Genomic DNA, 24923 nt, shown 5'->3' with positions numbered 1-24923 from the left:
CCTACATTATCTGATACAAAAGTATGGATATCTTGCACTTTGACGCCGCCACGATTCTCAGATATGAATTTCTGTAAGAAATTTACAGGTATGCATATCTACAGAAAATTTACAAATCGCGCGACTCAACGCAAGACTGCTGACAATAGAGTTCAAACTTAAACTGAGACTCAACTACAAGCACATCCATACCAACTACAAGCACATTCATTATCGACTCAACTATAAATACGTCCAAACCAACTGAACCAACTCGTGTTAGTAATTACATACATTATCTACCAACAACAAAACCAGTCATTGTTTAGCTCAGAATTCAACATTGAGCTTCCAACGATCTAATAATAGAACACGAGTTATTATTCTCTAATAATAGAACACCGTCTCAACGAGAGTCTGAAGTTTGATTCGAACACAAGTATGGTTCGACAGTAATTCACATTCCTTATTTGCTTTGAGTTGTTACAATATTACATAGGTTAATCCAGAGTTTCAAACCCAGAATCAATTTCAATTTCAAAGTTATTCCTTCCCAATTTGCTGAATCGAAAACATTGAGACGACGCCTTCAAGCTCAGAGCTTCGGAGTGGCGACGACTTTGGCCTCCAAGCCCAGCACGCCACACAGCTCCGGGTACAAGCTCATCCTAATCTCGGCGTACACGTCACCCTTCCACTTCCTCTCCCCCAGCTTCTCCGCCACGCGCACCGCCGCCTCCACCGCCGCCTCGGCGCTATCGTGCGCCGAGTCCACGATCCCCATCCTGACCGCCTCCTCTCCCCTCACCTTCATCCCCCTCAGCAGCAAGTCCCTCCGGGCCGAGACCGACCCGATCTTGGCCCGGAACGCCGCCACGAAGTAGTCCGGAAACGGCAGCCCCAGGTCGACCTCGCTCATGTAGAGCACGCCGCGATCGCGCCGCATGGTGACGTAGTCGTGGCTGATGGCGAGGAGGAGGCCGGCGGCGGCGGCGTGGCCGGGGAGGGCGGCGACGGTGGGCATGGGGAGGGAGAGGAGGGCGGCGAGGACGGGCTTGAAGGCGACGACCATCTGGTGGAGGCGGTTGAGGGCGGCGGAGGAGGAGCCGGCGGTTTGGGCCCAGGCGAGGTCGAAGCCGTTGGAGAAGAACTTGCCGCGGGCGGTGGTGATGAGGACGGAGCCGGGGGAGGATTGGGACTTGGCGTCGGCGAGGGCGGAGAGGAGGGAGGAGATGACGGGGAGGCCGAGGCGGTGATCGTCGTCGTCGTCGCCGGCTCCGGCGCCGGTTAGGGTTAGGAAGAAGATGTTGCCGCGCTTCTCTAGAGTACACATGTTTTTGGGTCAGAAGAGGTGTCAGTAGTAGTGAGTCCTCGAATAGTGTGTACGCCTCTGTTTCTGGGCTTCTGTTTTTATACCCAACTAATTGTTAAGTATACTTTCAAAATTTAAATGCATTCTGCATTTAAGGAGTGGGCTGCTATCCAATTATTAGGTGTATGCCCGATTTATTCAAAAAAAAGAAGTCTATACTTCCAATTATTAGGTGATCAATTAAGCTGCCCCAAGCTAACCCAATGGGCTGTAAAAGGAAATACATAATCAGTCTAATGGACATGCAAATACAAATAAAAACTAAAAAGGAAAATTAATTTTCTCTTAGGCTCCAAGAGAGCCAGTATCAGAAAATTAATCCTTAAAACAATAAAAACTAAAACATATACCCGATAAGAGGCCCAACCCACAACCGAAACCCCAGTTGTTGCAGTCCAGATTGCGCCACTAGCCAAGCACCGACGCTGAGGAGCCGCCGGAAACAGAATACCCATAAATTCCGTCATGATAAACCGATTCCAAACAAATTCCAAAATGCAGATCAAGAGAGAACCAACAACCAATAGGATGAGATCCCTCACAAAAGCATCATTCTCTCCACCAACGAGACCAAGAAGAAACCATGGTAGCTGACAAGGATCCGAGATCTAGAACAAGAAACGTAACAGTAACAATAACAATGGATAATGGGGGGTGAAAAACTCATGCGTGAGCACCCATACTCGGTTTTAAATGTATGCCCGATTTGTTATAGAGTAGAGAATAATATAGAGACAGAGAGAATATACGAGAGGAATTAGAAGTCTATACTTCTACTAGCTATGAAATTTTTAATTCTACGTTATTCTCAATGTCTATAATGAAAAAATAATATTGATGCGGTGTCATTGTGCCGCTATCTACAGAAATGGATGACTGTGAGGGTTACCATTTTCACAATCCATATATGTCAATCATGAACAGAGGTCAAAGTGAATGCCGGGGTTGCCGGCATTCGACTCTCCGATGCCTAAGTCAGTGAGAATGTAGACAAAGTAGGAGTTAATAAATAGTGGTGGCTTACTTTGAATGAGAGGAGATGCATATATTTATAGTGTATGTTAGAGCTTGTCACCATTTTCTTTTCCCATGTAGGACTAGATATGGCTATCAAAGTTAGTAAAGTGAGGCAAGCATGTGTGTTGGGCCCTAGGCCTCCTTTGTAGAGTAAGGACTCAAACATCATTTAATGGTCATTTAGCCGTATATATTCGTTGTTTGCACATCTGTACACATGTGGTATAAACAAATAATATACTTTTTTTTTTAGAATATTGTCTATAATGTGCTTGAAAATTTTAATTATATATCTTTGGTATATATTTCTCTTATTACATTACAAGTTTACAACTTATATTGGGCCGTTTTGCGAAGATATTCAATATGCGTCTATTTTTTCTTAGAGGGTGAACCACGCCTTCACTGTCGCAAGAATATATTTGCACCATCAAAATTTCACATAAAGTATTTTCTACAGTAGCATCGTGAATAGTGCATGGTAGCGCACAAAGATTTGCCTAGCCTACAAAAGAGCGCTCATGTCGTGTCACATGAAACTCATGGCTGGAAAAAACTAGTCACTTGAATTTCTCAAAAAAAAAAAAACAGTTTACATATCCACTAATATTTAGTGTAATTCTTTTTTTTTTTTTTTTTAAAGAATGTGATTGATGCATTGTCGGCTACGGATGATGATCTCAGTCATGATGGTGCATGATTGGATGAAGCTCGGTTACTTGCTAGTCCTTTTCAGTTATGTTAGTGACAATATGTTCCTAGAATTTGTATTAAGACTGTTCATTGTGTGGCTAGAGCCGCGTTGAAGTTACTTTTAGCTTCTTCTTCTTTTTGGCAATAATTGATGCTAGATTGGATTATGCCAACCAGTGAGAGTGAGAGATGTTATTGAGTTAGTTAAATGAAGTGTGATACTCTACTCAATACTATGATTTGCTTGGATTTAATGAGGACTAGCCTTGCGGAAGGGCCACGCTCGCTCATGCGATTAATTTTTATTCTATTTATCATTATCATTTTATATTATCTATCTTCACCTTTTTTTTTTCCAAACCCATGTTTACTTCTGCAATTATTTTGAAATTATTTGTGTAATAAGCGAAATTTTGACACTGGCAAGGGATGTAAAAGCATCAAGCAGTTGACATCGGAGAGAGAAAGGCATTCACTTAAATTGTAGCAGACAAATTAATATGGTACTTAAATTGTACTAACATCTAAAACACATTTTACAAACAAAGTAAAAGTCACTATTATCACCCAAACACAAAGATTGACAGTTGAACATGTTATCATCTCTCACTATCTCGTCTCCCTAGTCCTTAAAATCAGCACACCCATGAAGTCCTGAAAATATAAATGTGGCTAAAATATATAAGTAAAACTCCATAAAGGTTACACCTACAAATAAACATTAAGCCTTATAAGTACCTTATAAGATCACGTTAACTTGAAGGAAGCAAAATCTCTTTATACACAACATTTGTTGTGAACACTCCTTCCTTGCCTTCAAATTTGCCTTTCTTGACTAACACTTTGGTGGTAGGCTTTGAAATTCCTCGTGATAAAGCTACATATGCCCGTGACTGAATACATGATCTGGAAGGTAGATGCCAACATTTGGTGATGTTTGCGGATTTTATGCAAGAATATGAGAACAAGATGGGGATGTATCAAGAGACGTGTACCCGAAGCATATCCACAAAAGCAAGCTTTTGAGCCTATGAAACCATCACTTGAAGAACAACTAGCTCAATTGGAAGCCTCTAATGCTCAATTGCAAGCCTCCCAAGCTCAATGCCTAGCCTCCCAAGCTCGATTGCAAGCCTTCAATGTTCAATTGCAATCTTCTCAAGGCATGTCTTCACATTCCAATGAGCAACTTGAGCCTACTCTTGCACAAGAGCTACCCTTCACAATTTCTCATGAGCAAGAGTCTTTGAGCAAATAGAGCCTATTTTAAGAGAAGAAGTATATTATGAGCATCATGAGCAAGAGTTGTCTATTCAAGATCGAGAGGGTGATGTTCATGTACAAGAAAGTGAGCTTGGTTATGAAAGTTCCAATGCAAGTAGGGTGTGCGATGACATTTCGGAGGAATCGGTGCAATATTGGAACTCTAATTTTCACAATGAAGAGGAGGTATATGAAGTTGATTCCAAAGAAGAGGATAGCTTTTTTAGTGAGGAAGATGCAGAGCTTGAAGAGTTACACCATGATCCCTTAATCTTTGAGGTCGATAATCCCAAGGAGGAAGAGAGTCCTTCAATGCCTTATGATGATAAAGAAGATCCATCATGAGCTTCCCAAGGTGGTGAGTAGAACATTAAGCACTTATGTTCTTAATGAGAAGATTGAAATTAAGGTACTTTTACCTCTCAATCCACTATTAAGTGGTCAATGTTTCTACAATGAAGTGATGGATTGGAAAGGAAGTGGAGCACATGAATTCAACCTTTCCTATCACTCTCGGGAGTTTCCACCACCTATTGTTCCTAAAAGCATTATTTCTACACCACTTGAGAAGGAGAAGGCAAGGATATTGATTCCTAGAAGAAAAATTGAGAAGAAGAGGAAGATTAAGAAGCACCACTTTTGGTCACCAATTGCAATATTCATGGATAGCTCTTGACCTTACCTCTATGACACATCAAGGAGTCCATTAGCCCCACACAATAGCGTGGTCGCACTTGAGAAGTATCCACCTTGACAAAGAGTCAATTCTATGGACCGGCAATGAAGTCCTTAAACAAAGCGCTCACTAGGGAGGCAACCCTACCACATCATCGATAATATTTCTTCCTTTAGTAGTTCCTTTTTGTAGTGAATAAAGCTTTTTGGTCATTTTTTAGAGGATGGGAGACGTGTGGAGTTAGAAATGTGAAGGAGAATGATTTTGGTAGTGAGCAATTTCTGTCCAGAAAGTTCAGTTAACTTTGGGTGAATGTAGATTCTAATCCACATGTGAACTTGAACTAAAATTTTCTGCAGCTTTTAATCTATATGTGAACAATCTTCTTTCCAGATTTTAGCCTTTTTGGGTTCCTGGAACTTCAGTTATTTAGTTGTCAATGGATAAAGGTCAGAACAAAGACAGCTACTGTACAATGACTTTGAGAAGCTACATCCTCTATATATCAAGATATTTGGAGCTGAAATTTTTCAGAGATGTAACTTCACTTGTCCTATATATCCTGATTTTAAATTGAGCCTTCCAAACTTCAGATTTTGAGTTCCAAGTGATAGAGGTCAGAAACAGGGCACAGCAGAAACTGCAGAACAGATCAGTGAGTTTGGAGGCCAACGGTGTTTTACTCAGAACTTATATTTCAGTGAAAAGGTACCACCAGGTAGTCTCATGAGTCTAGTTTCTTATCTAGTTAGTCTCACCCTTTTTGCATCTTTGGAGTTTCAGATATTGCAATTTTGGTGACTGAGGGTCAACAGCAGACTTCATTACAAGCTGGCAACTTTGACCAGCTATAGTTTTCATCTTAATTGGAGATAGGTGGATCACTTTATATGGATAGAAAGCTCTTTACTTTCCATTCCAAGCAGTCCCAGTTATCTATCACTTTCTGAGTCTAAGATATGAGCATTTGAAGACAGAAGGGTCATTGCTGGAATTGCGCTGCACTCACTAGCTTTTGTTCACTTGGGTGGTTGGACTTCTTTGCACTTCATTTCATCTTTGGAGGGTAATCTATGGGCAGTCGTGAAGTATGTTGGATGTGTTCAAGGCCATGATCTTAATGGAGGACCTTGGTCGTTATTCTTTGAAATGAGCCTATTGTGTGACGCATTGCTCTTTGGACATTATATCTTTCTCAATGGAGTTGATCTTTACATGAGCACCTAGAGCTATTATGGAGCATACGTTGAGGAAGTCAAGGTCTTGTGCCTTGAGGATGGTGTCTCATATTAGTCTTCTCTGAAGGTCGTGAGCAATGGAGGCTCGCCAAAGGGGGTTTTCCGTATCTTTCGTCTGCATTTAGTTTAGTATATTTATGTGTAGGTTTTCTTGGACCTTCGCCCGGACTTCACTCTCATGCCTAAATCCAACATGAATTTAGCTTTCGAGCTCAGTTTATAACAATGAGGACAATGTTGGTTTTAACTCTTCATTGATACGAATCATATTATATTTTCCACCTATTAAGATTCAGGTTTCGTTATCCCCACCTTATCAAGACTTTAACACAGAAACTATAATACAATATGTCAAGGAAGAGAAAAAAAAAGTAAGTCCACACTCTGAATATTATTGTACGTACACCTCTTTTTTTTTTTTTTATGTTATTAAAGAAAAAAAAATTAAGTAAATTATATCTACACATGCTTATTTTCTAAACACACACCCCCATAAACATTTTTGTTCATTTTTCCAGTGAAAGTTCCTCTTTTTCCCCTACTCATGAAAAAGAGAAGAAGAAAATACATGCAGAGTCTCTTCTTATCCCTTCCATTGTTTATTTTTATATTGTGGACATCAATCTCTTTCATGAAATCATGTATCTTCAATTTGTAACAAGAACCAAATATGTCGATTCAAATTTCAATCATGTATGTATTTCCAATTAGTTGAGTGATATGATTATAGCTCAGTTAGCTACAAGGACGTAGGATCAGTATGGGTTGCCTGGGCTACAGGCCCGGTGGTTTTTTGTTTTATTAATACAAAAACTTAATAAGCCTAAGATCACCTACATATATATGTATCATAGCCCACCTAGTTAGCTACAAGGACGTAGGATCAGTATGGGTTGCCTGGGCCATAGGCCCTGTGGTTTGTTATTTTTATTAATACAAAAACTTAATAGGGTCCGCATCAAGGGACACATTTTTTAGCACAAACTTTGACACACTTTGTGAGCCATTAGATTTTAAAATGTTAAATGGTTCAGATTTATTGTTTGAATGATGTCATCATACAATAGGCTAACTTGGCAAATGACATGGCATTATATTTTCTAATCTAAAATCAAATTTTCCTTCATTAAAAGAAAAAATAAAACTAAAATTTGGAATATCAAAATCAACAAATGCTAAAAAAAAAGGGGATATTTCCCATTTGCCCCAGTACTAGCGAAAGTTGCCCAGTTACACAACTCTTTGCTGTGAAAAGACATTGATGTCCTTTTCTTTTTGAGGAGTTCCTTGCTGGTCCCATGCTGAATGTTATTTTGGCTTTTTCTTGCCTCTTGCCTCTTGGATCACTGCTTCGTTTCTTCTTGGCAGTTGCTGAGAATACTATGTTGAGCTGTTCATCTTGATCTTCTTGCTTGAGAAATGAACTTCTTGAAAAGTGTGAAATAGATCTTCATGCTTGAGTCTTATCTTCTATGTTGATGTAGTGAGATGATCGTCAAGCCTCCATCATGTTTTCAATGTTATGGAGTTCTTCATCATCGAGATTATCCCAGTAATCAGCATCACTTTCTCTCACTTGTTGGCTCTCCTGCTCTTCTTTATACAATAAATCATACACTTCTTTAGTGGTTGTGCTCATATCAACAGTGTACAACTCTCCTGGTCGTGGTACTCCATCCAGGTGTTCTCTAGTGTAGATATTTACAGCATTGGCTTGGTAGATTAATTGCAGATTTGTATCATCAAAGAAATCATCTACTACAAGCTGGGCTGCACGAAATTTGTGAATATCCTCCACTGTTGGTGCCACATCAATTGTTGGTAAAGGAGGTGGCTCTATATAATTACGAAGTGATATGATGACTAGGTGTCTGGCTTTATCATGATATAGACTGGTCCTACGGGGATATGAAGGAATGCTGATTATTTCTAATCGGATAGTACTATAACCTAATCCTATACTTCCCCATTGCTTAAGATAATGAGTTATAGCATACTTAAGGTGATAGGAGAATGACTCTATATGATGTTCATTTTGGACATAAAGACTTTTTAACACTCCATGTTCCATTAGAAAACCTGGAGTAACTCTAACTCTACGATTATCATGCTCAATGTACATTTCACCAAAGTCTCTCATATTAATAGTAGCTAATAGAATATGAAATCGTGCTTTTTCTTCAGGGTGAGAAAATGTATCATGACAAAGGACTCCTATACCAGGTTGAGGATGAGATATAAGATTAAAGAGAAAATTCTGGATAGCTACTTGAAGGGAAAGATGCTTATCATGCTGTAACTTGAAGATTTTATCTTTACAATCATGATGTAAATACGAAAACCTTTCTTTTGCTAGGGCTTGTAAAAAGTAGGGATTTTTTGTTTTCTTTCTAACAGAGATGCAGGCCAACTACTTTCTTCTTCTTGCTTAATAAACTCAACTGTTTTCTGATAATTTATATTTAGTGTACGAAAATGATCAACTACTGTATCATGCTCATTTTGCAAATTATAATACAATGCATTCAGATTATCATGTTGTGCTTTAAGGTGATTATATTGTGTCTGAAGTCTAGCATATTGTGCTCTTGACTTAGGATACTCTTCTTGATATCTAGCAAGATCACAATTATTGGCTGAAAATTCCTGCTCAAGTGCTCTAATTAATTTTTCTTGACCTCTTCTCATATCCATAGCATTTATTCTAATATTCCAAAAATTATCTAATAGAACTTGTTGTCTAGTCGATAATGATGCTGTACTTTTATATCTAAAGAGTGGATTTCTAATTTCTTGCACAGTGTAGCCATTAAAGTTGTAACTAATATTTGCTGATCTTGCTGTCATGCTTAGTGTATTACCACTTTGAGGTGGCACACCACTTTCTACTCTTTGAGTACTAGAAGATGAAGGCCTGAAGAAGTCCATACCTGTCAAAGAAGAAGCCGAGATAAGATATCTGCAAGTGTATTATCAGCTCCTTTTATATGCTCAAATTGTGGCCTAAATCCATTTCCTGTAATACAATCTATAAAATTGACCCATCTTCTGGCTGCTTGTTTATTAGTAGTGATTTTATTATAATGAGAAACAATATTTTGACAATCAGTTCTAATTGTAAATATTTCATTATGTAAGAATAAAGAAAATGCTTCTAAAGAATTAATTATGCCTAATATTTCTAAATCTGTGGCTGGTAATCGAGATTGTATATCACTAAATTTACCTGATGCATATCTACAAATTTGCTCATCAGACTTTGGTAATTCTTTAAACTTTTTCTGATATAAAATTCTTGCCCAACCTAATGCTGATGCATCTGTTTCTACTATTTTGTAACTACTATCTAATGGTAGTGCTAAAGGTTTAAGTTGTGTAATTTCTTGTTTAATTTGCTGAACTAACTTAATATCTTCTGTATTAAAGTATTTCTGACCTGTTTTGCTAGTCTTACTTTGTAAAACTGCTATTTTTCTTCCTAAATCTGGGATGAAACTTCTAGCATAATTTAATAATCCTAAAAATGCTTGTAACTGCTTTTTATCCTCTAATCGATCTGGAAATTCTATAACCTTCTTAGCTATATGTTCCTGCAATTGAATAGTTCCTGACTTAATATATATTCCTAAAAACTCTATATCTTGTTTTTCTAAGTCTATTTTATTTTTACTAATAATGATACCATTATCTATAAACTCTTGCAAGATTATTTCTAAGTGTTTTCTATGTTCATTTCTATTTTTGCTATGTATAAGTATATCATCTACATATACACTACAAAAACTATTTTCTATGTTCATTTCTATTTTTGCTATGTATAAGTATATCATCTACATATACACTACAAAAACTATCATACTTCTTCAAAAGTTGATCCATTTTTCTTTGAAAAATAGAAGGTGCATTTTTCAATCCAAATGGCATGACTAACCATTCAAAGTGTCCTTCTGGACAAGTGAAGGCTGTCCATTCTATTGATTCTTCAGCTAATCTAATTTGCCAAAAACCTGATTTACAATCAAATTTACTAAAGTATTTACTCTCTTGAATCTTATTTATTAACTCATCTTTATTAGGTAATTTATAACTATCTTCATAAGTATTGTCATTTAGTCTCCTATAATTATAAACTATTCTAGCTTTACCTCTTTTTAGTTCAGAATGCTTTCGAACTATAAAGGCTGCTGACCTATGTCTAGATTTAGAAGGTCTAATTACTTTAAGGTTTAATAACTCTTTTATTTGCTGCTCAAATTCTTGTTTACCCAATAAATTACAAGGCATATCTGCTGTTTTAATAGTTAAATCTGGGTTAATTATATCTAATTTTGCTAAAATCTTATTTTTATTCCAATGTAGTTGGGGATCTTCTCCTATGATTCGAGTATGTTCTGCTAATTGTAATAATTCTTCTAATGTTTTAGGTCTACCTATTTGTTTTAGTTCTACTAGAGCTACTTCTCCTATGTTTGGATACTCAAGTTCAAAGATTGATTCATCATATTCTATACTATTCTGCTCATCGACATTGTTATCTAGATTTTCTTCTTCTCTAAAGCTATTTTCTCTTGACTCTTCTATGCTAATGCTATTATAAGCTTCTATCAAATTACTTTGATCAGTTGTAGTTATACCTTTCTTAAAGAAAGTTATATCCGGAGGTATATACAAAAATCCTTGTAAGCTTTTAAGAAAGTTTAATCCTAAGATAAATTGATAAGATCCTACGGGTGATATAAATGTTAAAGGTAAGGTAAATAATTGTCTTTCTATCTTTATAGGTATATTAGTCATACAATGTGTTAAGTATACAGTTCTAGTATCAAATTGTGATACTCTAACTGGTTTAACTAGTTTTTGCCTAAATTGTGTTGGTACTAACTCTTCCTTTATGACACTCTTAGTGCTACCTGTATCTATCATACCTACTGTTTGAATCTTATGTTCTTTAGATAGTTCTAACTCACAATTAATAGTTATTAAAGAACTAGTTTTCTGATTTTCTCCAATGTTTTGCATATTAATTTCTTCGTCCTCTATTGAATTTAGCTCTAATGTTTCATTAGTATAACAAGGTTTACAAAATATTATCTTGCTTGTATAATATTTTTCAACTACTACTTTCTTACATTTACTACATTCTTGAGGCCAACCTAAATTAACATATTGAAATTCTTCTTGTTCTTCCTCAAACATACATATATTTTCATCTAGTTCACTATCTGAATTACTAGAGTAATCTGACTCTAATTCTGATTCGGATAACATATCTATGCTATTTATGCTTTAAATGCTTTCACTATCACTTAAGTTGTCTAAGCTATATATTGACTCTAAGTCTTCATCTTCTTCTAATTTAAATTGCTCAATTAATTGTACTTTTTCTCTAGGTTGTTTTCCTAACTTAGGACATTTAGGTCTAATGTGTCCTACTTCACCACAAAAATAACATTTACAAGTACTCTTATCTTTTGGTGCTTTGTATTTTCTAATCCAAGGTTTATTGGTTCTTTTCCTAAAGTGCTTAGGAATGTATTTTCTCTTCCTAAAGGTTCTTGAAGGTTGTATGTCAAAGGTCTTATGTTGCTTATATGATCTATACTTCTTCCTATAGCTCTTTCTGTATGGTCTAATTTTCTTATTATACTTATCTTTCCTATGACAACCATATTGCTTAGGTAAATCTATGTTCTTACAGCTCATGTAAAATTGTTTTCTAATTTGTCTCTTTGCTTTTAATTGTCTACATTCTTCTCTTAATATATCATATACATGTTGTGTTCTAGGTCCTATTGCTATATCATCTTTTCTAGGGTGTTTTTGCCATTCTCTCCATATTTTTTCTCCTATTGGTCCTTTAATTTTAGTCATATATGTATTTAATAAATTTATGTCATTAATCCTACCTGTTCTTCCTAAATATTTAAAATCTGTAGTATATTCTCCTATGTATTGCAAATCACAAATTTGTAATTGCTCTAAATTTCTTATTGCTCTAATTTGTTCTTGTTCGTTTCTACCATCTAACCTATTATGATCTAAAAACTCATACTTAATAAGTTTAACAAAAGTATCTATATTAAAAGTTTCTTTTGCCGCTTGATGTTGTTGTGGATTTTTTACTTTCCATGCTTGAAAGAAATCAAATACCATTCCATCTAAAGTATGTTCAAAATAATCTAACATATCAGTTGTATTACTAAAATCTAACATGATTGCCGCATGTACACATCCTTTCTCCCATCTTTCTATTGTTTTTTCCCAATCTTGTGGGTCTACATGATCTATGTTTAATATATTTCCTGCTAAGTTTACATGTTCTATTCCTGAATAAGGTATTCTATTTTTTCTAGGTCTAGTTTCTTCATAATCATAAGTTCTACTATTTTCTGCATAATGTTCTCTAGTTGGTCTTATATTTTGTTGATCGGTTCTACCTACTCTTGGTTCAGTATGGATTCCTCAAGTTCCTATTGAACTAGTTTCTTCTACAGGCATACATTCTACTTCTATTAACATGTTGTTATATTCTTTTTCTCCTAAAATATGTTCTAATCCTATTTTTAATATTAATTGCTTCAGTTCCTCATCATTTAGTCTATGTAATCCTAATTCATAAGTTTTATATTTTTCTAAGTATTGTTCTTCACTCAAATTATCTATGTCTTCTATTACTTTATCTACTATGTTATCAAAATTATGTTCAATCATATTGATTTCTAAATTATCAAAAGCCATATTAATTTCTGCTTCACTTTCTAAGTCTTCTACATTTTCTATTTGTCTATAATTGCTAAACCTTACTGATGCTTCTCCTAAGTGATTTTCAAAAATTTGTGCTTTATCAGGTTGTTTATTTTTTGATCCATGTAAATTAAGTAATAACCATTGAGTTCCTTCTAAAAAACTATTATCTACTGGTTTTGCTTCTATCATATTAACATGTTTACTTCCAAAAGTTTGTACTAAGTTTTGGAATTCAACATTAAACTTATAGTTAAATTTGTCTGACACTTTTCCTACATACATTAAACTAACACTTAAGTTTTTAAAATCTCCTTTCATATTATAATTTTTTGTTCTAATGCTTACCTTAATTAATATATTTACTAAATTTTTTAATATTCATTACATAATTTGGAATGCAACCTATAATTGCTAAGTTTGTGCTAAGGTCTACTTCAGCTGTTGCTATGGCTGCTTGTTGATGATTATCCCATCTATCATCATATATGTATACTAATGCTTTAGTTCCTACTTGTGCTCTAGTTAATCCTGCTATTCCGATTAATATAGTTCCTATATGAATTTGTGAATAGTTTGATTTTCTAAGTTGTTCTATTGCCGAATTACTAAGTAAATTTAGTATAACTTCTTTATCTATGCAACTTATTTCATATTGACTTATGCTACTTACTATGCTATTTCTATTTTCAGATCTTCCTAATTGATATAAATTATGTCTATTTCTTTGTGATCTTAAAAATCCATTTCTAAGAAAGTCCTGTGCTTCCTCTTCACTAGGATATATATCTTCGGTTCTTACTATTTCTTTTCCTTTTCTTCTAAAGAGTTCCATTTGCTATTATCAAAAGGGTTTATTTTTCTTTTTCTTATATTACTTGTGCCTAATGTTAAAGTTTCTAATTTATTAACTAATGATGGTAGTAATGATGCTGATGTGCTATTTAAAAGTTGATTAATTTCTGCTATTTGTTCTTCTATGTGATCTATTTTTTCTGCTAAATTTATTATCAATTGGATAATAAAATTATTTTGCCTTATGGGAATATTATTACTAGGAACACTTGTTGTAAAGTCTGAAAATCCTATTGGTTCTTCTTCTAACTCACTAACTTCTTTTAATGCTTTGATGTAATTATTATTATTTCTAGAATCATTCATTAAATTAATAATCTATCTATTTTACTATGCAATTTTTCTATTTGCTCTGTTAATTCTTTTTGTACTAATTTAATTTTCTGTACTTCTATTTTCAGCTGTTCTACAATTTCTAAGGACTGCAATTCTACTTGCTTCGGCTTACTGTCAATGATGTCTACAAGCTCTTTTATTTCTTTTCTACTAGGAAACCTTTGTATATTTCTATTATTATCTTCTAGTTGTGATTGTATAAAACTTAAATTTTGTCTAATTATTTGTAGGGAATTTTTCTGAAAATAATCTAATACTTGCTGTAATTTCTGATTATACTGACTATGTTCTAATTTTATACTTTCTGCTTGGCTAATTATAAGGTCTATGACACTATTAATTAGTGGATGTTCTTCACTATGTAAAATATGCTTATTATTCTTCTGTGGAAAATAACAAACTAAAGTATTATGATCTAGAGTAATTTTACGTTTTTGATGCTCTGTGATTTCTAAATTAAGTGATAATCTATCATAAAACAACAACAGATTTAAATATATGTAACAAACAGATTAGATTTCAAGATAACGGAATCGTCTATTGGCCTCCAATAGTCGTCTATTGCCCCCCAATACAGGGTCGGATTGTACTGACTCTTAATTACAGGTTCAAATTTTTCTTGTTTTCTTACTAGGTGTGTTTATGACTTCTGTCCTCAAGGTACTTTACTGATATAACTATACTATTATAATGCTAAACTAGGCTCTGATACCAGATTTAAGGAGGTCTGTCCTAACTACACATATGCCAAAACATCTATTAAAGATTGAGTCTTGAACATGGACAAGAGCTTAAAACTGCATACAAAGCCAACCTATTGGGCCAAACAAGAGCAGAAACAGAGGTTCTTAGACTCAGAGGTTCCCTGACTAATTTTATTAGTTATCTTGGCATGCATGTTAATTAAAACAGGAATTCTTAAAGATAATATGATCGTCCGTTTAGCAATATAATAGCATAATTATCTCAGTGTTTCCCTATTTTGGACTAGAAGTCTACTAAGAAAACCGGAAAATAAAAAGTAAGATGAACCTACTTGAACATGCTAGTACAAACTGTACAGTCTTCTATGGAGTTGCAACAGAAAACACTGGTTGAATGCTAGTTTGCTTCACACGAACATGAATAAAGTGTCACCACAGCTACTGCTAATCATGAACAGCTACTGCTTCATATTACAGCTACAGATTATTGTTGTGGGTTATGTATGGATGATTGTGGTGTTAATAAGTAGAAAGTATATGAACAGATGATATTATGAACAAAGGGCTTTATTGATACTAAAAGTGTTTACAAAGGAAAACAATGGGTACTGAGATTTTTTCTTCTCCAACGTACTCCATCTGCTATCTATTTTCCATCTTATACTAGTCTTCAGCTAGCTTTGTACAAACTCCACCGTAAGGTGGTGATTCCAGAGAACAAGTGGAAGAAGCATGCAAGTATGGACGACTTGTCATGCATAACTAGACAAAGAAACATGCAAAAAAGAACAAAAATTTTTACAACTCTTTACACAAGGAGCTACCCAACAACTGTACATGCAGAAGTCTACAAAAACAAAAGTTGAGAATATAAAACAAAGACACTCATGTGATGGGTATAGACAAGAAAGGTTGCAGCTATGATGTCCATTTCCGGCATTTTGAAAATAGTTTGGGTGAGTGGGAATTACCCCCTTGGTAAATGGGTGAACGGGCATTTCCCCAAAAAAAATAAAAGAGGAAGAAGAATACCAAAACAAGAAGAACACGCCATTGAAGCTCTTGATGCCATTGAGCATTGTTGTCTCGTCTTACCTGGTTATGAGAGGTTGTAACGTCCCGAACCTAAATTTACCAGTTTACGAGTCTTTCGATGGGTAAACGACATTTACATTTACTTTTTGGCTCCGTTTCGATATTTTAGGGGGCCCTAAAAGTTGGCTTTTTGTTTGGGTCAAAATTTAAGAAAATGTTCTTCATGAAAGTTGTAGACGACGTTAAACCGAGCGCGTGCATATATGGTACGTAAAAATCAGAGTTCGTATGCGAAAGTTATAAGCGAAAAGGTAAAGTTACTGTTTATGGTAATTTTCTATAAATAGCCGAGCTACTGTGGTAAGTTTCCATTTTCGGAAACTTACCGAGCTCTCTTTCTTCTCTCTCCCCGATTCTCTCTTCCTCTCCGACCTCTTCACCTTCTTCCGGCCATAACTCCTTCATCCGACGACAGATTTTGACGTATAAGATGTCGTTGGAAAGCTCTCTTCCTTCTCTTCATTTCTGGGTTCGTTTGGTAGCTTAATATGAACTATGGGAGGTGCAGCAATGAGAAGAAGAGGACGGTCACTGTAGCAGATTGAGGTCAATGCCGGTTTCTCCCGATTCCGGCCACCACAGACGACAAACCTTAGTCCTTGGGAGCGCCTTGGGTCGTAGATGATGTCCCCAAGTATTTTACAGCGATTTGACGCGAGAAGGAAGAATCGAAGATTTGAAATTCTAGGTTACTATTCATAATTCGGGTTCAAACTTCTCCTTAATTGTTGAGGTACTTCTAGTCGTTTTCTGGATTTGTTGTAGTTGTTAAAGATGCTTAGAATGTTGAGATGATGCTGTGGATGAAATTTGGTGGCCATCAGAGGTGGTGGCCGGCGGCGCGTGGGGCCCACGTGCTGCCACTGTAGATGGCGCGTGGAGGCGCGTAGAGTAAGTTTTTAATTCTTGTTTTTAGCCAATTAAATCCTATAAATATTGTATAGCTTGTTTATGTGATTTTGGTGGACATTGGAGAAGTTTTGTATCGATTGTGAATTTTTCTGAATTTTAGAATTTCGGTTAACGATTTACGAGAATCAAACAGCCGGATTTCTCTTGGTTCTGCCCTAGAACCTTTAAATTAATGAATTGGTGTTAATGGTGAAGTTTGGGTTAAATTGGAGAAGAAATGAAAATGTTGATTTATGAGAATAGGACATTGGAATCGTATTTAAATTCCGGAATGTTATTCATGAATTATAATTGTATACATGGCGATATACCGAGCTATTGCTCGATGAAGGAACTCATATGCGTGATCGCCTAAATAGTACTGTGAGTGGAAATTTATTTTAAATTAAATGTGCATGCAGTATATTATTATTTTCCGATTGAGGTTTAATTTATTATTTGAATTATTGAGTATTATGATTTTATGAGCTTGATTTCTTGAGATTTATTATGCTCTATGAGTTACGGGATTTTTAGTGGATTTCCTTCCCAAGGGCTTTCAATAGATTTTTAAGCTAATTATTTATGAGTTATTGAGTTGGGAAATGATTTTCGGGAAGTGACTGATTCAGAAAATATTATGAGAATTATTGATTTCGAATATAAGTTTTTATGATGATATACGAGTACGAAGGATTTAGCAAATATTTGAGCATGATTGAATTATCGAGATTTATTGAGTTTTGAGCTCCGCACTTATCAGCCTTGAGTTAGATTGAGATTTCTTTCCGAAAGCATTTATTGATTTACAGAGTATTTGATATATGCTTTCGAGGATTTATTAAGATATTGAGATTTGATTTAGCGAGATAATCCTGAGTTATGCTTTCGGTGAATTTTTAATGTTTTATTGAAGTAACAGTGAGTTTCTTTCCGAAAGCAAGTAATTGAAAGAGGTTGTTTCCAGTTTATTGAGGAGGCTATTCAGTTTATTGAGAAGGCTATCTTCGGCGCATGCGTATATTACCTAGTTGGCAGTCCCTTCTAGGTAATAGTCTGGTTGGCAGTCCCTTCCGATGCGTCACCTGGTTGGCAGTCCATTCCAGATGACATGAGGTAGTTAGTTGGCAGTCCCTTCTAACTATCTGTGGCTAGTTGGCAGTCCCTTCTACCCACCGCCTCCTATTCCGGGTGGCAGTCCCTTCCGATGTGTCACCTGGTTGGCAGTCCCTTCTAGATGACATGAGGTAGTTTGTTGGCAGTCCCTTCTAACTACCTGTGGCTAGTTGGCAGTCCCTTCTACCCACCGCCTCCTATTCCGGTTGGCAGTTCCTTCCGATGCGTCATCTGGGTGGCAGTCCCTCCTAGACGGCATGAGATGACTAGACAGCAGTCCTTCATAGTCATCAAACGAGCCTCTTGAAAAGGATGTTTTTATAAGGATTGAGGATGAGATTTTAAGAGATTGCAAGATGTTCTATTTTTACGTGATTAGGATTGCAGTAAAGGTGATGATTAAAAGTATTTCCAATATTGTTACTGCATGCGAGGTTTTAGAGAATAACTTGGGAAAGGTTTAAGTTTTACTTATTAATTCGAAATTATTTATTTTTCGTCCACTCACTATAACAGATTTTAAATGTTTTTTCCTGGGCCCTTCGGTTTCAAATGCCCATTTTGCAGGCCAGTTTAGCTTGAGGTCTAGCGTACATGGGGTTGAGGCATAGCTGTCATAGCTTCTGCATTATAAAAGTATTGGTCATTTATCTTGTATTCTATTCTCTTGTACGCCCATACATTAGATTAATATGAGATTAATATTCTAATATTCTTAAGTTCAGAATTGTTTTGTGTTGTGGGAGATGTTGTGATACGGGGAGTAGGGTGGCTCCAGAAGATTAAGGGTGGATTATTTTAGAAGTGTAAATGTCTTTCTACAGGTTTTTGGGTAGTCCCCTTTTAGAGGGAGTTCTGCCAAATTTTTTGGTAGAATTTCTTCTGAGGTGGGCCCTGCAGGGCCACTTTGGATTTCAAGGTGAAATCCGGGGCGGGTTCTGTCAAAGGTCCTCATAATATTTCAAATTATGGTCGATCGATCAGTCATTGTAGTTCAAAACTTCTCCTGATTAGGAGAATGGCATGGGATCCATATACAGTGCGATATCCAAACATGTCATTTAAATATAAGAGACCAGTCACTTTTTATCGAATCATATGACTTTGCTCAATCCCTCATCTTCTTATCACCATCTGTTTCTTGCTAGCTAAACCTCTCGAAATATTGAATTTTTCAGTGTAATATATCTATCTTAGCTCAACCTTGTTTAGTCTAAGGAGGCGCATCAGTTTCTTAGCTTTGTTGATTGGTTTCTTGCTCTGTTTCTTGTGCCCAGTTTAGTATTTTAACTCTTGTTCATCTAATTCCAAAACCCGATACACAAATATGTGCAAGTTCATATCAAACATAATTTTTTGTTTAATCATTCATTTCATTGATGAAGCATATGATTTGTGGGTTTAAGAGTCATAATCCAACTAGGTGACAGAAACAGTCATGCCCAGACATGAACTGCAAGCTCACAGCCTTCTTCCTCTTCTACCACCCTTTCTAGTAGGTGCTATCGGTAGAAATTAGAGTCACATGTTCTGAGACATAGACAATAAAAATCAATTATAGTTTACAAATGCAAAGTCATATGATTTGACAAAAAGTGACTGGTCTCTTCTATTTAAATAACGTGTTTGGATATCTCACTATATATGGATCCCATACCATTCTCTTAATCAGGAGAAGTCTTGTACTACAATGACTGATCGACCGACCAGAATTTGATATATTATAGGGACCTCTCATAACTAGGTAAGACGAGACAACAACAATCAATGGCGTCAAGAGCTTCAATGGCGTGTTCTTCTTGTTCTGGTATTCTTCTTCTTCTTTTATTTCTTTTTAGCTTTTGTTGATTTTGATATTCTGAATTTTAGTTTTGTTTTTTCTTTTAATGAAGGAAAATTTGATCCCCTGGATCAAGGGACACCTTTTTTTACAAAAACTTTGACACACATTGTGAGCCATTAGATTTTAAAATGTTCAATGGTTCAGATCAACATACAATAGGCTGACTTGGCAAATGACATGACATTATATTTTCTAATCTAAAATCAAATTTTCCTTCATTAAAATAAAAAACAAAACTAAAATTTGGAATATCAAAATCAACAAAAACTAAAAAGAAATAAAAGAGGAAGAAGAATACCAAAACAAGAAGAACACGCCATTGAAGCTCTTGACGCCATTGATTATTGTTGTCTCGTCTTACCTGGTTATGAGAGGTCCCTATAATATATCAAATTCTGGTCGATCGATCAGTCATTGTAGTACAAGACTTCTCCTGATTAAGAGAATGGCATGGGATCCATATATGGTGCGATATCCAACACGTTATTTAAATAGAAGAGACCAGTCACTTTTTGTCAAATCATATGACTTTGTATCATAGCCCACCTAGTTTTTTAAATCAAAGTCTAATGAATTAATTTGTCCAATCAATAAGTCCAGCATATCTTTGGAAAATAGAAAAGAATTTGATCGTGTTCAATGAAATAATAAAAAGAATGCTCTATTTAAAAGGAAATATAAATAATTCTAGTGAGTAAGCCAAAAGAAGTAAAAAAATTCTTCCAGTCTCGTACAACAATTACTGTGTCTCTTGTGAGTTGCAGGTGATCACTATGTCTCATGTGAGTTGTGTTCTTAGGCATAGTTTAACTTTACCTTTGTTTTTTAGTTTAGGAATAAAGTGTGCATGGAATTTCTTTAATGAGTGTTATTTGTTAGGGATTTTCTTCCCGGTTAGGCAGAAAAGGCAAAGAGTATTTCTTTTTATTCGCGAGGCTCTGTCGTATGTAATATCCTGGTGCTGACTCTTTGAAGTCGTGAGAATATATGAATATTCATTTCCTTAAAAAGAAATTCTTAATGTCTTCCCATAACAAAAGAAAAAAAGAGTTATTTTATTCTCTACTCTTTGCGTTTTACTAAATCTTGTTTTTCTCAAGCAAGTTTATTAGGGTTTATTTAGTATTCATCAAGAGCGTTTTTTTTTTCTTTTCTTTTTTTTCTCTAGTTCTTTCATCTAAATTTAAATTTTAGTTCCAAAAGTTTTAATTGTCAAAAAATGCATACAGGAGATTAGAGAAATTGACTTCCATTGCACCATCATATGCCTTTATATAGATGAATGTTTCATTATGAAACTCATGTGTGAAGAAAAATGTGTTCAAAAATGAGGGTTGAAGTGATCAACAAGGAAACAATTACACCATCATCTCCTACTCCTCACCACCTTACAACTTCCAACCTTTCTGTTTTTGATCAGTTTTTACCGGACTTGTATGTCCCCCTACTTCTCTTCTATCCCAACAATAGTACTACTAATCAAAAGGGCAATACAGTTGATCACCACTACTCATTGATTACCGAAAGATCCAAGCTTCTGAAAACTTCATTATCTAAAGCCCTCAGCCGCTTCTATCCTTTCGCAGGAAGAATATTTAGCCACAACAACATTCTTTCAATCTGTTGCAATGACCATGGTGAGGCATTTATCCAAACCAGTGTCAATTGTCCCATATCAAAGGTTTTGGAAAAGCCCCATGATGGAATAGTAAATCAATTACTTCCAAATGGCATAGAATCAACATTTGAAAGCACAGGCTACCTCCTACTAGTCCAAGCCAACTTTTTTGAATGTGGCGGAATTGCAATTGGGATTAGCATTTCACATAAGATCGCAGACGGCTTCACACTCGGAACATTCATATGTAGCTAGGTAGCAATGGGCCTTGGCACTGATGTAGTGGCTCTTCCAACTGCAGAATTTGGTGTTGCAGCATCTATTTACCCACCACAAGATTTATTCATCAAGTCATTGCAAACTTCTGGGGAATATGTTTATGAAGATTGTGCAAAAAGGAGATTTGTTTTTGATGCCTCAAATATTCTACGTCTCAAGTCTAAAGCCGCCAGTGCCATCGTTCCAAATCCAACTCGGGTTGAAGTAGTGTCAGCGCTTATTTGGAAATGTGCAAGGGACGTATCAAGATCAAACTTAGGTGTTACAAGGCCAGCAATGCAAATTTCTAGCAGCAAACATGCGGAAAGTATTGGGGCATCCCACTTTAATGGGAAATCTTTTAGGATATGTCCCAGCAAAGACACAAGAACGTGAGGCAACTCTTCAAAACTTGGTTGCTATACTACGGGAAAGTATTGAGAAATTTAAAGTGAAATATGGTAATGGAGTTAGCGGAGATGATATCTACCAACATTTCAAAGAGCATGAAGATTTAATGGGTAAGAATGATATAAATAACTATACATGTAGCAGTTGGTGTAGGTTTGGCTTCTATGAAGCCAATTTTGGATGGGGAAAGCCATCGTGGGTCACTATTCCAGGTTTCCCAATCAAGAATCTTTTTTTTTTTATTGATACAAAAGATGGAGAAGGCATAGAAGCATTCTTGAGTTTAAAAGAAGACGACATGGCTATAATTGAAACCAATAAGGAGTTGCTTGCGTATGCATCTCTCAATCCTATAGTTATTTGATATGTAACCCCACGGCCCTAAGAAAAAACAAATAAAGCCTCCTCTTGTGTGTTGATGAAAGCATAGTGGAGTTTCTTGTGCCAAGAAACATGTTATAAGGAATTAGATGCTTATTACTAGTAACATTGTTTAGTTGATATGTACTTTCCACATCAACTTCCATGATTAATTTGCATTTCGATTCATTCATCTGAGTTGTTACTTTTGTTTAGATTTAAAGTTTGCTAATCTGGTTACATAAATGTCTTGCATGTTCATTTAGTAACCTTTAAATTTTTCGAAATCAAATGAATATAACAGACTACTTTTATCTCATTTTCAGCTTACACAGTTTTCTAAAGCGATCATATTTCTGGGCTATATAATAGCTTATCATGTAAAAAAAATATTATAAGCGACGAGAGGAACGCGCCTCACGCGCGAGAAAGAAGAGACAAGTTCTAGTGCGATCTCTCCCGGCTGAACGGCTTCGGCCCTCTTGCCGCCGCGTTTCGGTCCGGGAAATGATGTTGGTTTGGGAGTGCAGTGGGTCTCTTGAGCTGAAGTGTGGTCCACGTGGGAGAAAGAAGGTTCGATCTGGTTGTGGGGGGATCGATGTCGATGTCCCTCCCAGATCGTGGGAGTGGGCTGATGTGGGGTGGCTCTGGGGCGCGGCTTGCCGGCAGCGAATCGTGGAGTCTCTATGGCATCTGGGGTCTGGGCTGCAGCTGAGATCTCGATCTCATGGCAGTGATGAGCCCGGCGAGGGCTTAGCTCATTTTTGGATCTGGTTTCGAGCGCTGATCTAATTGTTGGGTGGCCTACACAGTGTCGCGGTGGTGCGGGGGTGCAGAGTTGCAGCGTGGCGGCGTAGTGATCCTTGGGGGCGGTCTGGTGCCGGCGGATGGCGTTGGATGCATTCTTGGTGGGCTTCTGCGTTGGGTCCTCGGGGGAGATGGTGGTTGGGCCGGGCTTTCGCTTTTGGGCCTTGTTGGTGGTTTTTAATTTCTGTTTGTTTTGTTTCCAGTTGTTTGTTTACGGTTGTTGTTCTGTTGAAAATAAATTCTTACTGTAGTGGTGTAAGGCTAGTCGGGCTTTGTGCCTGGATGTGCCCTCTAAGTGCCTTGTCTGCTCTAGGTAGGCGGCGAGTTCCTTGCTTCGTCAAATGGTCGCTACCGTCTAGTGGCAGGGTGAGACTAAGTGTCACTGGATGTATTTTCCAGTGGCAACATGATGGGAAAGCTGTGAGTAGGGAAATTATGCTATGCTGTAATCAAGTTGCAAATCGAGTTATCTTTAGCAAATAGAGTCGCCTGTCGAGCGCTCTTTGCTAGTTGGTGTGTAATTGAATACAATTGTTTAGTAGAGAGTGAAGATATTATGTCAGGATGTTTTCTAGGTGTCTATTGTAAGCAGGGGTTTAGGCTCAATGTGTCCCCCCCCCCTGTATTCGACAGTTTCTTTAATCAAAGCTTAAGGGCAGCCGCACCAACCCTTTATTCAACAAAAAAAAATAGCTTATCATGTTTGAACGATCCACAAAAAGCATTAATTCTAGCAATTTATTCTACAAAATTGCTAATCACGTGGAACAAACAAAATTCAAAAACAACCCATTATCATCCTAAAACCATTTTTCTAATTTCTATAAGATTTAACTAGCCAAACGGTGAGCAGTTGAGCACCGCCTTCTTCTACTCTCCTAACTAATTGTACAAGAACGTAAATCATAGAAACCATAAGGGCATTTCAGAGACAACAAAACTTCGTTTCCCGCCATTTCTCTCTCTCTCTCTCTCTCTCTCTCTCTCTCTACGCCTTTTAATCATGAGCACCGCCACCACTCTGCGCTCGTCGTCTCTCATGGCCATCCTCCTCCTCGCCTCCTTGTTCGTCACTCTAGGCTCCGAAAAGTCAGCAAAAGAATCGTCGCCGTCCGCTTGCGCCGACGAGCTCGTCCGTTTCTCGCCGTGCCTATCGTACGTGGCGTCGGCGCCGAACAACCTCTCCGACTCGCCGACCTCCAAGTGCTGTGAGGCATTCTCGTCTGCAGCCGACTCAGGCCGCGCTGTTTGCCTCTGCTACCTGGTCCAAGATCCTCTGATGCTAGGCTTTCCGGTGACCGTCGCTCGCGTCCTCTCTCTCTCTTCAATTTTCCGTAGCCGGAACTTCACCACTATTTCTACTTTTCTTCAGTCTCTCTGCTCAGGTTCTTGATTTTCTTCATCATTTTCTTTTCCCCCAATCTTTAATTTCTCAAATCAAATCTGTAATTATGAAAATTGATTATGATTTCTTGGATCCAATTTATCATACAGAGTCGCCGGAACTCCCTCCTCTCTGCAACACCACAATTTCGGTGATTTCATGTCCTCCTCCTTCTGGTACTAGTCTCACCACTTCATCAGTATCTTGATTATTTTACCTTAATCGCAGATTAGGGAAGCCTTTAATTTGAGTTTGGGACGTTA

General features: G+C 36.7%; 3 protein-coding genes across 3 annotated transcripts; 2 read left to right on the top strand and 1 right to left on the bottom strand.

Annotated features, from left to right (window-relative positions):
• Positions 1–279: 279 nt before the first annotated feature.
• LOC112200597 (enoyl-CoA delta isomerase 2, peroxisomal) lies at positions 280–1388 on the bottom strand. The gene has a single exon (XM_024341628.2). The coding sequence runs from the start codon at positions 1310–1312 to the stop codon at positions 575–577; it is 738 nt and encodes a 245-aa protein (XP_024197396.1). The 5' UTR covers positions 1313–1388; the 3' UTR covers positions 280–574.
• A 19761-nt stretch (positions 1389–21149) lies between these two features.
• LOC121052769 (salutaridinol 7-O-acetyltransferase-like) lies at positions 21150–21695 on the top strand. Its single transcript, XM_040518625.1, has one exon. It carries the CDS (start codon positions 21150–21152, stop codon positions 21693–21695), a length of 546 nt encoding a protein of 181 aa, XP_040374559.1.
• A 2584-nt stretch (positions 21696–24279) lies between these two features.
• LOC112198709 (non-specific lipid transfer protein GPI-anchored 25) lies at positions 24280–24669 on the top strand. Its single transcript, XM_024339834.1, has one exon. The coding sequence runs from the start codon at positions 24280–24282 to the stop codon at positions 24667–24669; it is 390 nt and encodes a 129-aa protein (XP_024195602.1).
• The last annotated feature ends 254 nt before the right edge of the window (positions 24670–24923 follow it).

Source organism: Rosa chinensis, chromosome 4 (genome assembly GCF_002994745.2).
Source record: "Rosa chinensis cultivar Old Blush chromosome 4, RchiOBHm-V2, whole genome shotgun sequence".
NCBI lineage: Eukaryota > Viridiplantae > Streptophyta > Magnoliopsida > Rosales > Rosaceae > Rosa > Rosa chinensis.
Note: the sequence above shows the minus strand (reverse complement) of the source record. Positions and strands in the feature narration are given on the sequence as shown.